Source organism: Abramis brama (assembly GCF_963993115.1).
Source record: "Abramis brama genome assembly, chromosome: 8".
NCBI classification, from domain to species: Eukaryota; Metazoa; Chordata; class Actinopteri; order Cypriniformes; family Leuciscidae; genus Abramis; species Abramis brama.
This window is the reverse complement of record NC_139970.1, coordinates 29,960,589-29,974,664: the sequence shown is the minus strand read 5'-3', so window position 1 is coordinate 29,974,664 and position 14,076 is coordinate 29,960,589. Positions and strand designations below refer to the sequence as shown.

Below are 14,076 nucleotides of genomic sequence, written 5' to 3'. Positions count from 1 at the left end.
ACAAACGCGCATGCGCGCTATCCGGACACTTGTAAATTTAATTACTAGGCCTACTGATGAGGTGGCCTATATGGCGTCTGAATTTTGTTACTAAACCAAAAAAAAATATATATATATATATTCTATATTAAATTGATCCGTTCATTTAAATAAATAAAACTGACTGGAGTTTAACTGATTTATATTTAAAGCTGGCAAAAAATAGATGCCTTATATGAGTCACATAGTTGACTTTTATGATGTTATAGGCTATATGACTATACTATGTTAGACCTTGTTTGATTAAAAAAAATCAAGCTTAGAATGAAATCATCAGTATAAAATACATTACAATGAAATATCTAAAGAAATATTTTATTTATAACATATTAGAAATTATGTGAATTGCTCTGTTTTCTTGGACGTGGACCAGACCTCCCGAAGAAACAAATTAAAATTAAACAGAATTCTAGGTCTTGTGTGAATAAATGTAAGATTTGTTGGCTTGCAAATATACATATTATAACATTAAAAATATTTGCATGCATTGTACAGCAACAACTAAGACAGAAAATGAGCATGGTCGAGTATACAATAGTGTTTTTATTTCTTCTTCTTCTCTTGTGTTGAGTTGAACCAGGCATCTAGAAGCTTCTTGCTGTAGTAGATTTGCCATGCGTGCACCTGAACAGCAATCACCATGAGTAGATACATCACAGAGACAGCCGAGAAGCCAAATATAAACCGGTAGGCCTTCCCGTGTCGGTACAGCTGCTGGGCCAGTGGAAACATTTCCATTGCACCAAAAATCAAGGGTGCCACAGAGAACAAACCAGCACTGATCATGGAGATCACAAGGTAGCTGATGTTGTTCTTCGGCATGGCCAGGGCTCCAATAAACGAGGGCAGGAGACTCAAAAGGTAGGGATACTCCCACTGATAGGGCATGGCCACCAAGTCATGCGACACCAGATTGAGGTGACTAACAGCCACCTGAGCCGCCACCAGTATCCATATGAGGAAATGCACTACGGTGAGCTTCTTTATCTCTGATTTCAATGAAGCACTGAAAGACATTTTCAAAATTCAAACACATATTCTGATGCAGGGATGGGCAACTTCGGTCCTGGAGGGCCACTGTCTTACAGAGTTTAGCTCCAACCCTGAAAAAATCACCTGCCTGTAATTTTCTAGTAATCCTGAGGACCTTGATTAGCTTGTTCAGGTGTGTTTGATTAGGGTTGAAGCTAAACTCTGTAGGACAGTGGCCCTCCAGGACCGAAGTTGCCCATCCCTGTTCTGATGTAAACAATTTCATTGGCAATCCTGTAGCATATTGCTGTGACAGTTTGAAGGTTATAGTTACCTCATCTGATAGTGAGATGCCACTTTCTCTCTGTGTTTAAAATCACTCCCATCAGTCCCTGCAGCTCTGGGGCCAGCACGCGATGCCATTGCCAATTTCAAGATAACTGTAACACCATACAAATATGTTATGGCCTGACATATCAGTTTAGCAATTTGAGATTATTATACAGACAGAGCATATTTGAATTGAAATAGAAATATCCCCAAATGCTGAAATTAATTATTCAGAATGTAATAGCCTATTATAATATCAAGACACATCATAGCTACTGAAAAGGACAATATTACATTAACATTTAGGGGTCTGAATAGAAATAGTCCTGTGATATCTCTACATCTGATCAATCTAACGGACAATTTACAATAAAGCACCCCAGCACATAAATGAAAGGGGGAAAACTACATTAACCCAATAGCATATAAGCTATACTTTTATGAATTTCACATGATTAGGCCTATATAAGCATGCAAGATGAAGCATAACAAATATAGGCCTATCTGTTTGGTACAGAAATTAAATAAAGGCATTAACTGTAGATGAACTGATATATTGTAGGCACATATTGCCGGCCGGCTTCCGGATGAAGGATAAATTTACCGTTTCAGCTGCGCGGATCACTGTAAATAGAAAGCGGTTATTTCATGTGATGCGCCTTTTAATAAAATAACTTACCGTATGGATTGGTGAAATGCGACCGAAAGCAACAGTGACAGGATTAGATGAGGAAATGTTCACACAAAGGATTTTTATCAATGAAGGAAATGTTGCTCATGCGCACTAAAGAATCTCTCTGCCCCTCCGTGCGATGTGATTTGACAGCGCAGTATCACAGTCTGCGCATCCTCAGCATCACCGAGTAGCCTATACTGAGCCGGTTGCTTGGCTCATGAATATTTATTAGGTTCATTGAGGTCCATTCGGATTTAAAGAAAGAGGAAGTAACAGCTGGCTGCTGCTAGCCTACTATGCCGTTGTTGTGTAATATTCAGTTCCTTTGAAAAACGGTTCCAGTGGGTGGAGTGTATAGGCTACATGAATATTCATGATATTTCCGTGTTGTGTTTTTACTCTTTGATGTCTTTAGTTTTATTTATTTAATTTGTGAGGCCTTAAATTTAATTTTAATAGTTAAAAAATTGTCTTAAACATTTTTATCTGCCAACGATGTTTACCTCGTTGGCATTCAGTGATACAGTAGGCTATAGCCTATAGCAGAGTGTTGACAACAATGCCTAAATTAAACCTCTACAAATGTATCTGTGGTGCCCTAATAAAATGTATAGGCTGATGTGAGTATTTGTGTCATTCTTAATTTTTAATTTATTTTGTAGGCTATGGCTATAGCCAGTGTTTCCCAGCCTCCACAGTCGCTCAAGGCTCAAGTTTCCTTTATCAACACCAAAAATAGGGTTTTCCTTCCATTGTATATTAAAAACAAAACGCTGAGACGTTTTTCAAAATATGTCCAACGAAAGAAGTCATACAACTTTGAAACATCAAGTACATCAAGCTTCCCTTTAACAGTCAAATTAAGTTGAGAGAATCTACAATAAAGAACTGCTTCTAATAATAAATATTAAATGAATAAATATTTCACACACGCACGCACACACACACACACACAATTATATTTATATAATTATAAAGCATACATCATGTCTGTTATTTGACCATGTGTTGCACTGAAAAAAACCCTATCATGTAATGTGTTTTATAATGGTGTGAAATCATCCAAAATTATATCATCCATAATGTTGTGTTAATCGTGTTTAACATTTGGAAATTTATTCAAAAGTATTTTTCCCATTTTACAGGTGTACAGTACAATGACTATTTCTGATCTTCAACATAGGGCAGGGATTCCCAAACTCTGCTGACTTAAAACATTTACTTGAAGTTCTCCTGAGATTAATATAGTTATTATTTAAATAGTTTAACAATACACTTTCATGTTCAGTTCTCTGATGTTGGTTAATGATGACATGTTGGCATGTAAACAACAACAACCAAAAAAAACATATTTTTTTATTTGTATTTTTTTATTTTTACGTTTTTCATCAATTCATGCAATGCAAAATTATGTGAATGTCTGGTGTCTGAGATAATTATTAAAACAGGGCCTTGGCACTCAATGGGAAAAGCCTCCATGTGTGTCCAGATCACACTGCCAGTGACTTCAGCTCTTCAGCTCTGATGATTATTAATTAGTTTCTGTGACTAGCCATGTCCAGGGGAGGTTATCATGGAACTTGAGCACGATAGAATGAATGTTCATGACTTTGAGCCAAGCTTTCGCCATAACCATAATCGTTATTTATCTTTTTTATTTATTTTTTTAGGCACAAACATCAAATAATTTAGGCATTTCATTATACCGTGAATACATTTAGGCCTACAACGTAAAAGAATAATAATTTAATTTAGGATCTCCTTCACATCAAGAATATTTTATAATCTTTGTATTGTATTCTCCTTGTACAATCTTTTTAATGAAACTCGGGACTAAGACCAAGTAGGCTAGTTGTTTTCTATAGAATAGGCTACTGAGTTAATAATGGCTAGATTGAATAGTATCATTGACAATCACTAGCTCTGTGCCATTTTGGTGTAACTGTTAAAATGTTTTTTTAATGGCTATTCTTAACAATAAATGAGCAGTATAGCATTTAGGTTCAAGATTAATTGCAACAGATCACATTAGAACTATAATTTTTATAGTATGTATTTTCATACATGGTAAAAATGTATACTAAATTTGATGCTTTAAATTTAAGATATTTTAGATTAAAGTATTGGCATGGTTTGCAAATTCCCCACATGATCATAATTAGGTGATGGTTTTTAGAAGAGATATATTACTACATTTCTGGTACAGTAAATTGATTGACATACAATTATGAATGTAAATCATCTTTATTACAAAATTCAAAGAAAAAGTCACCAATAAGTAGGGAGGGGGAGTCATTGGATTAGACAATTTTAGCACCGTTGTTCAAAGTGACCAACATATAAAAACAAAGGTTATTACACAATCGAAAAAAAGAGTAATATTTCAGGTGAAAATTCAATTCAGAGTTGGGTGGAAACAAGGGAATTGATATGAAATTTGATTTGTGATAGTGAAATTTAAATTATTGTGAGAAAAACTCTCATTTTTATGACAGTTAACTTTAAGAACAGTGGTTTTCAGACAAGTTAGTATTTATAGTTTAAAAATAATCTTTTTTGGGGGAGGGGGATAAAATAAAAATCTAGCACACATGCTCTCTCTCTCTCTCTCTCACACACACACACACACACACACACACACACAAACTCATACAAACAAATATGTAATTTGGTTGCAGTTCACACAGCGCATGTGTTACAATATTAGAAGTGTGCAAAAACTTTAACATTTTTTAAAATCATTGATAAAGAAAGACAAATATGATGTGATATTTTTGAAAAATTGAATGGCTTTTCTCATCTCATTTAAAGCAAATACATTATTTATCATGCAAATGTCACAATGACATTACAAATAGAGTTCTAAACATTTTAAAGCATGTATACTCATGTTGGATACCATCAATTAAGCAAATACATAAATACATTACAAAAACAATCTTCTCAAAAAGCTGTTTAAATGTGGTGTTGAATTGAAGTTTCTTACTACAATCTGTGAGAGTCTTTGTGCAGGTTGTATCTTTATATACAATGTACTCTGTAATTTAACATTGCATATACTTATACAGTCTGTAGATTGATATTGTTGGGTTGAGTTTTAAAGGGCTGTCTCTGAGTCTTCTTTATTCCCTGTGAGAATGTACTTAAAAATACTGACATTTTTAAGTCAAACATTTTAATGTCAGTTCTTTCTTCCCTCTCTCTCCTTCAAATTCTCTCACTTATTCTTGCAATCTACATTGGGTACAGTAAAAAGCCGGAGAAGGAGGAATGGACATACTGTCCTGCATAAAATCCAGCTGCCTGGTCAGATGGTAATTGTAAATAAACTGTGTCTCCTGGTTGTAATGGAATCACTGCACTCCCAGATGCTTGATCCAGGAAACCCTTCTTGTACTCATCATATGTATACATAAGTGGCTCCCCATTCCTGTAGAGCCCAACCCATACATTGGCACCCTTGCAGTGCAAATGATAGGCGAAGTAGTAGATGCCTGGGAGGTCACAGGTGAACACACCGGTCTGAGGGTTGTAATTCTGACGCCCATTATACAGTAGTTTGTCAAGCACTATTGGTGTGCCAACTGGAGGGAATGGTGTGGTCAGCTGGGCAGTGAAAGCAGGCATCTCCAGACCATTGGCACCCATCATATCACCCCCACCGGCATACTTCCCTTTCTTGTATCCACCAGTTTTCATACCATCAAGGGCAGGGCCCATCTCAGGAAGAACACTCATCAGGTCAGGGGAAGGAGGGGGGCCTGGGGGTCCAGGAGGTCCCGGTGGACCTGGCATTCCTGGCTGACCTGGGTTTCCATTTTGGCCAGGTGGACCTGCGGGACCAAGAGGACCAGGGGTTCCAGGGCTGCCTTTACCGGGTGGACCAGCTTGACCTGATGGACCAACTTCTCCCTTTGCCCCAGGTGGTCCAGGAGGCCCAATTAGTCCTCCAGGCCCTGCAAGACCTGGAATGCCTTTAGGACCCTGTGGTCCTTCTGGGCCGGGCTGACCAAGTTCTCCTTTAAGACCAGGCAGGCCAGATGGACCTGGGGAACCAGGTAGACCATTGCTTCCTGCTTCTCCTTTGGGACCTATGGGTCCTGGTGGTCCTCTTGTCCCAGGTTGTCCATCTTCACCTTGGAGGCCCGGTTGACCAGGAAATCCTGGAGGACCTGGTTGCCCCATAGGCCCCGGATCTCCCTTGTCTCCTTCTAGACCTCCCTCTCCTTTTATCCCTGGGGAACCAATTCCACCTGGTGCCCCCATTGGTCCAGGAGGACCTGTAGGACCAGTTTGACCAGGTGGTCCAATCATGCCTGGTTGACCACCATAACCTTTGTCTCCTTTTGGTCCTTGAGCACCAGGAAGCCCTCCCACCCCTTTATCACCCTTTGGGCCAGGGTATCCAGGTTTGCCAAATCCAGGTAATCCAGGTTTACCAGGTAACCCTGGTGGTCCTTGTAATCCTTTGTGTCCAGGTGCCCCTGGCTGGCCTGGTAATCCACCTTCTCCTGGACTTCCAATACCAGGGGGCCCTTGTGGTCCTTGTGGGCCCAGTCCACCAGGTGGACCCTCTGGACCTAGCTCTCCAGGCTGTCCAGGTTTCCCTGGCACACCAGGTGGACCTGGTACACCAGGAAGACCAGGCTTACCCACACCTGGTAATCCTGCCTTCCCTGGGAGCCCAGGTGGCCCAGGTGGCCCTTTGGGCCCTAGTGGGCCTGGTTGTCCAATTCCTCTGTCTCCTTTAGGCCCAGGTAACCCTGGGAGACCAGGAAAACCTTTATGTCCTGGATCTCCTTTACCCCCTGGCTGTCCTGGTAATCCTTGTCCACCAGGCTTTCCTATTCCTGGCAGGCCTGGGGGTCCAGGAGGGCCATGTGGCCCAGTCATGCCTGGTGGTCCCTCTTCACCTCTGGGTCCCTGTTCACCTTGCTGTCCAGGCTGCCCAATACCTCCTGGCTTCCCGGGCATACCTGGCATTCCTGGCTTACCAACTCCAGGGAATCCTGGAGGACCAGGAGGTCCTGACCTTCCAGGAGGGCCTAGCATTCCATTACCTTGAGGCCCAGAAGGTCCTTGGGGCCCAGGTGGACCAGGGGGCCCTTGAGGTCCAGTCTCTCCCTGAACACCCTGCTCACCTCTGGGAATGGTCTCACCTTTGTAAAGGAAAAGCAGGGACAGCATTAGGTATCAGTGACCATAAGAAGGTGTGTCAGCATAAGTAAATTAAAAAAAAGTAACCACATTTAAAAAAACAACTAATTAACCAGTGAATAAAGGGACTTTATAAGTCATGTATATTATGTACTGTATAAACTAATTATAATCACTACAAACCCTGTTGTTTAATTTGAAATAAGAACAAACAAACAGTAATAATGTAGGCTATACCATGTATATCATGTACAGTGTGACCATACGTTCTAAGATAAACAAGTGTTCATACCTTTGGTATCTTTGCCTTTGTTTAGGTGCATTGGTAGGTCTTTTCTGTAGTGTGGATATGGCATGTGTGGCATATCCTTTCCCATGCCCATATGAGGCATCTGTGGTAAGGGTTGGTGCTGTTGAGGATGTGGCTTGTGTCCATAATATGCACCCCCAAAAACTGATGGCAGTAGAGCCAATTCCACGAAAACTACCAGGAAAGCAGCCATGGCCATGGCCTGTGGGGGAAAATGAAATAACCATTAACAAGTCTGTAAAATGACCTAATAATATAAATGCACATATATTTCTAACAGTATCAACTAATTATATAATATCTGCTGTTTGAGGAGAGCACAATAATATGCTTTTTCCTTCACAAAGGAAGATTATGAAATATTCTTTATAATCAATTTCATAGTCTTTCAGCTAAAAACAAAAGAACCAGTCCATTTAGTTTAAAATGTTGAGAGCAAATTCTGAGAACATAAAATACTTCTTTCAAAAACATTAATAATCTTACCAACCCAAAACCTTTGAACAATATATATTAATTAATAATATAATCAATTTCAATGTTAACATCACCCTCCATAATTATATCTCCTCATACCTTCTTCTAACTTGATTTGAGATTAGACAGCATTACTTTCTCAGGCATCTAAATTTAGCCTATACTCTTAAACGTGACCTTAAAGCTGACTTTTTAACTGTAAAAGCAAAGGACAGGAAGCAAACCCTTTATTGGAATTTCTCACTTCTAAGAAACTCTGGGGAAGTTCTCAGTAACTAGAAAGAAATTTCCAGCAATTCACCTTTCACACTGCAGGAATCCCAGACAGTAAACAGTAGATGTTCATTAATGTGTAAACCGCTTTACATTTTTGCTTGTCTCTTGTTAAATGACCAAATAAGTTTTCATAACACGTTACTGTGATGCTTTAAATTTAATGGGAAAACAATAACAACTTAGATGTGAATGAAACAAAGATTGCATCAAGATGATGGGAGAGACAGAGTTGACCTTTTGGCTTTTTCTCAGGCTGCTGAGAATCACACAGATATGCCATAGGTTTAATGCTTTTTGAGAGAGATATAGGTTTGGGCCAAAGACCTAAATACCAGTTCGAATGTGCCGTACACTATCATAAAACATTGTTCGGTTGATTTAGCTTCATGTAATGCTGATAACAATGTCCACTACAAAAGTTGTTAGAAAAGCATTATCATGCATTACCCTTATTTAATTGCACATATAAATGTTATCATAAGATTTGACAGTGTTTTTACACAGAAAATCTACTGAAACAATGAATCCCATAATGCAGAGAACGCATTCCACACTCCATCAGTCTTTTGACCACCGCGGCTTGAATCCAACGCAGCATCAAATGTTTTGGCATAAGACATATAGTTTCATCCAGCCATACTAATTTATTGTTGGCAACAAAATGGTTTAGAGCAAAGTAATCAAATCCCACATTCTAAAATGGGTGTTTGCACATGTGACATTATGTGAAATTATGAATGTATGTTTCTAGATCAGGTCTGCAGGGATGTCATTTTGTGATGAGGAATGTTAATTCCAGTGATCATGCTAATTGCATAAGAATGATCCGAAAGACTAATATATCTAACCTACTTTTCCATGACCAGGTAAAAGAAAGAGAGAGAGTGCAGAAGAGAAGAAAAAGGAGGAATGTAAGCTCAGCTGATGAAAAAGAATAGACCAAAGTCTACAGCTGCAGACAGGTAAACACTGATGTAGACCTTTTCACCCTATCAGCAGGCCCCCTTTCCCTCCTTTCTATGGATTTTTTTTTTTTTTTTTTTTTTTTTTACAAAGGTCAGAAACAGTCACATTCACCCACTAAAAATAGAGCAATCAAATCAGTAAACAAGTACAATGTTACAAGGACAAAAGTCATTAACAGTCATTAGCACTAACATTAGCAATGTGATTAGTTAGGCATCACTACAATGACTATAACAATATACAGTGAACATAACAGTGATCGTTATAACAACATATTAACAATATTGTCATTTCTATATTGGAAAACATAATTAGAAAGAAATTTATGTTTACACTATGGCCCCAATCCTGCCAATAAGTTAAAATATGAGTTGTTTTTTTATGTTATAAACATAAATTGTAAAAGGTAAAAGATCATGCTAATGTCCTGAAACCACTTTTACACATAATAATAAATTCACAGGAATTTTAGAGATGTATATGTCAATGTCTATATTTATATAAAATTATCAGCAAAAGATATAGATATTATATATACTGCAGAGTTTATTATAAATTATTTATCCATGCACATAATTATTATCAAATTAAAAATCATGCCCTTGTAATCTTTTATGCCCATCTCTCTTGCATCAACATCTCTTCTCTGATGACGTGTTTACTGGCGCAAGGGTGGAACAACCTACCTGTCACTCACATGAGATCACAGCAATAGCAAACCACAACCATCAAATCAATTCTCGATGGGCATAATCACATCACGTCCCGCCATACATTTTTTTCCTGTTCAAGAAGCTGTTTCACTCTGATATACATCACAATGGAGAATAAATGACTGTAGCAACTTCCATTTCATGTGACTTTAATTCGCTTATGGTATATCATCTGTGAATATCATAACTCTTGATTTTGCAATACACTGCTTTTTAAAGGGTAGGGTTTTTTTTATTAATAAAATCACGGTTTTCTCAAAAATATTAAGCAGCACAACTGTTTTCAACATTGATAACAATAGGAAATGTTTCTTGATCAGCAAATCAGCATTTTAAAATGATTTCTGAATGATCATGTGACACTGAAGACTGGAGTAATGATGCTGATAATTCAGCTTTACCATCACATAAATAAACAGCCTTTTAATATGCTGTTATATAATATATAATAGAAAACATTTATTTTAAATTGTAATATTTTACAATATTACTGTTTTTACTGTATTTTTTATTTAAAAAACTCAGCCTTTGTGAGTATGAGGGACTTCCTATAAAAACATTAAAAAAATCATAACAGCATTTAAAATGGTGGATTACAATGTAAATATCACCTTCCATAATTATGAAGTCTTTTCAAACCTTTTTTCAAACTTTTGATCTCAGGCAGCTACATTTAGCCTATACATTTAAACATGACCTTTGACCCTATAGTAAAAATGAAAGTCCTCCGTGCTATTTGTGAAATGTTCTTCAAGAATCTCATTGCTTTAGTAACTGAACGTATAAACAACACGGCAAATAAGTCTAGTTAAATGCTCACATTCGGCCTCTCACTGAGACACAGATGGCCAACAGTGTTTGCAAAAATCCCTTCCCTGCTCTTGTCTGCCTAGTCCCTCATTCTTCCATTCTGTCTTTTATTTCATTCAGTCTCTCACACCCTTTTTCCCCATCTTTACAGAGCAGTGTGTTCACAAAGAAACACATAAATCATCAATGACAACACTTTTATTCTGGCTTTCTATGGGAAAAAAGGAGGGGGGTGATTCTTTCAGCAAACCAAGGGAGGACTTTAAGAGGCTGTGATCCAGTAAGACAATATATTCTAGATTATGATTTTAACTAATATCTAATACATTTCGATTTTTCTTGAACAGAAATGTTCATTTAATTATTTTAACATGTGAGAGGAATAATACTGTGGAATAAGTACTGTAGCTAAATATTTGAGTTAATTAATTTTCAATGTCCATGTTGAATTACCTGATGTTCCGGGACAACTGAATATTGGGAAACCAGAAAGAGTGATTGTACTAACATGCATGTGTTGCAGCAGACCAATCAGAGGGTGCTCAAATAATTCATATGCCAGTCAACCTACAGAATATTGTGATGTGACACACATATCTCCTTTTGTACAATGTAGCAGACAGACTATATTGACTATATACCAGCTGTAGGAAAAAAACAGGCCTTTTTGAGGTACAACAAGGTCCTCATTCTCTTTGAGCATCTGTTGGGTTACTTAGAAGCATTTTAACAGCTGAGCGTTAATAAGAGTGAGAAACACGGCAAGGGTCTGCTAGCCTCAAAAGTGCATGTGTGGGGAGAGAGGATGTGAAGAATGTATGTCAGAAAGAATCTATCTATCTATCTATCTATCTATCTATCTATCTATCTATCTATCTATCTATCTATCTATCTATCTATCTATCTATCTATCTATCTATCATCTATCTATCTATCTATCTATCTATCTAGTAGCCTATTTAGATCTGTTTTATCTATTTACTGATAATAAAGATACTCCACTGATACATACAAATTTTCTACATAATTAATGACGAGTTATGATCTATTATAATAACCAAAGCAACACTTGTTATTTTAGTAAATCAATGGAACAAATCACCAGTTACAGACAATGATCGTAATAGAAACATTTATGATTGAATGGAGAGCTCCATTCCATATCATCCAAATAATTAATTTATGGCTCTGTTTCACTTGTTATGAGATCTTTCATTAATCTGGATTGTATCGATAATTAGATACATTTGAAAGTTTCTTTTCACCTGTTGTCTCATGAGCAGGTTTGATGACCCAGTAAAGTGATACTGAAAGCTGATTGGCTTGAATGCTTACCTCTGACAATGATTGGTTATATTTGCAGAAAGAAGCTAATTTCTTTTTTATTACTATTTGCAAGTGTTAAACTCCAACAATAATATAATATATTTAATATATTATATTATTGTTAGTTTAAAAATGTTCAAAAATGATTATTTATTTATTTTATTGGGGAATATTTTTTGAAGTGATGTTAATAGTAAATCCAAAGCAAGTACTTTGCAATTAGCTTGCATAAGGAGGCGGAATTCATTTCAGCCACATGTTGGATTGAATCAAACAACGTTTCGTTATTTGAATGAACATTCTGATCTGTCTGTTCACTAATGAGAAGAAACTTTATGCAACTCAAAAGTCTCACTATAGAAATTTCTAGAAGTGGCATTAATCACTCACTACACTGTAAATTATTATATGATCAATAAGCTATGACACAGCAACGTTTTTTACAGTGCTGAAACTGCACACAATTTATTTCTGCAATAAATGTAGAATGTATTGAAACATTCTTTCAATGTATGAATTGTTGAAACAATGACACAAGTCACATCCCATTGTGCCATTAATGGGTGTCTGCTTTGTATTCGTCTCCCAGCTGAGAGTTCATCTAACAGTCCACTATCAGGTACACACTATCACAATCACACATGCATGCAAAGACACCATATGGCTGCCACCAGGAGGGGGAGCTAACACATTAACCTAGAAACTGCACACCAAACTTGTTAAAGCAACATGATGTTTCTGCTCAGTATTTCTGTAATAAAATTGAACAGAAAATAAAATTTGCATATCAAGTAGACTGGACAGTACAACTGTATACACATCTATGAGTGGTTTATACACTTTATAAACCACCCATAAATGATTAAACATGCTAAAAGCGAGTTTGCTTTATATTAATCACATTTCTGCAGTAAAATTCATCAGCTTCATTTGTCAGACAGATGAGAGATGAGATAAGAGCCCAAAGATAAAAGAGTGTTTTACAATCTAGTATGAAACGCAAATGCACATCTTTGCCTGTTACAATCAATGCAGCAGGGTAGCTTGTAATAAGGTTTCATTTAAGTTTTCAACACGCACTACCTCAAACACTGACACAGAATAATGCTACAAATGGGGGAAACTATTTACCTTATATCTATGCTCAACCACTTCCTTTTTCATTACTTGTCTATTTGATCATAATTATTTTGAAATTACAAATTAGATCAAATTTTTCCATTAGTTTTTACAGTGTACATCAATGAGAATCAAGACAAGCAGTTAATAAGCAGACTATTAAAACAATGAATATATTTAAGTGTATTTTCTTACCTTTCCTTTGAACGGCTGTAGAAGGAGATAATCTCAAGGATTCTCAGGCTTACACTCAGAAAGACCCTGAAACACACACCTTGACCAACTGACCAATGCAAACTGGACTTAAACAAGTAACAGTCTGCAGACGACCACCTTTTATTCACAGCAGGGTGGAGTCAGACAGCAGGGGAGGGAGAAGAGAGGCCGATTGAAGAGAGAAAGGTTGCTACAGTATGGATGAACATGTGACAGTATAAAGGTGCAGTGTTTTCAGGATAGACATTGAGATTTGTTTGATTTTCCAAAATCGCTGTCTACTGATGGCAGCTACACCCTTACTGTGGTGCATGATGTCTATAGCCTTTCCTGTTCACTGATTAGTCATCACATTCTCAGTTGAGGTAGAGCTGCACAGTTAGGGTTATAATCCTGAGTTAGGATGAGTTCAATATTGAGTTTATCGGTATTAGTAATCCATATATTTAAGTTATAATTAAACTTATTGAATATTTTAAATATACAAACATTTTAATATAATATAATATAATATAATATAATATAATATAATATAATATAATATAATATAATATAATATAATCAAGTGTGTGTGTTAGGGTTGGTAATTTTTTTTTAAAAGAAGTATGCTCACCAAGGCTGCATTTTTCAAAAATACAGTAAAAGCGGCAATATTGTGAAATACTATTTTTAGCAATTATACTAAATTT

At 36.9% G+C, this 14,076-nt stretch overlaps 2 protein-coding genes across 2 annotated transcripts; both read right to left on the bottom strand.

Annotated features, from left to right (window-relative positions):
* Nucleotides 1-338: 338 nt before the first annotated feature.
* On the bottom strand, nt 339-2,160 carry jagn1a (jagunal homolog 1a). The gene is made up of 3 exons (XM_084123027.1): nt 2,021-2,160; nt 1,346-1,451; nt 339-1,045 (listed from the first exon to the last, which is right to left on the bottom strand). The coding sequence occupies exons 2-3, from the start codon at nt 1,432-1,434 to the stop codon at nt 583-585; spliced, it is 552 nt and encodes a 183-aa protein (XP_083979153.1). The 5' UTR covers nt 1,435-1,451; nt 2,021-2,160; the 3' UTR covers nt 339-582.
* A 2,134-nt stretch (nt 2,161-4,294) lies between these two features.
* On the bottom strand, nt 4,295-13,455 carry col8a1a (collagen, type VIII, alpha 1a). Its single transcript, XM_084122919.1, has 3 exons — nt 13,367-13,455; nt 7,467-7,686; nt 4,295-7,176 (listed from the first exon to the last, which is right to left on the bottom strand). The coding sequence occupies exons 2-3, from the start codon at nt 7,681-7,683 to the stop codon at nt 5,252-5,254; spliced, it is 2,142 nt and encodes a 713-aa protein (XP_083979045.1). The 5' UTR covers nt 7,684-7,686; nt 13,367-13,455; the 3' UTR covers nt 4,295-5,251.
* Between the last annotated feature and the right edge of the window lie 621 nt (nt 13,456-14,076).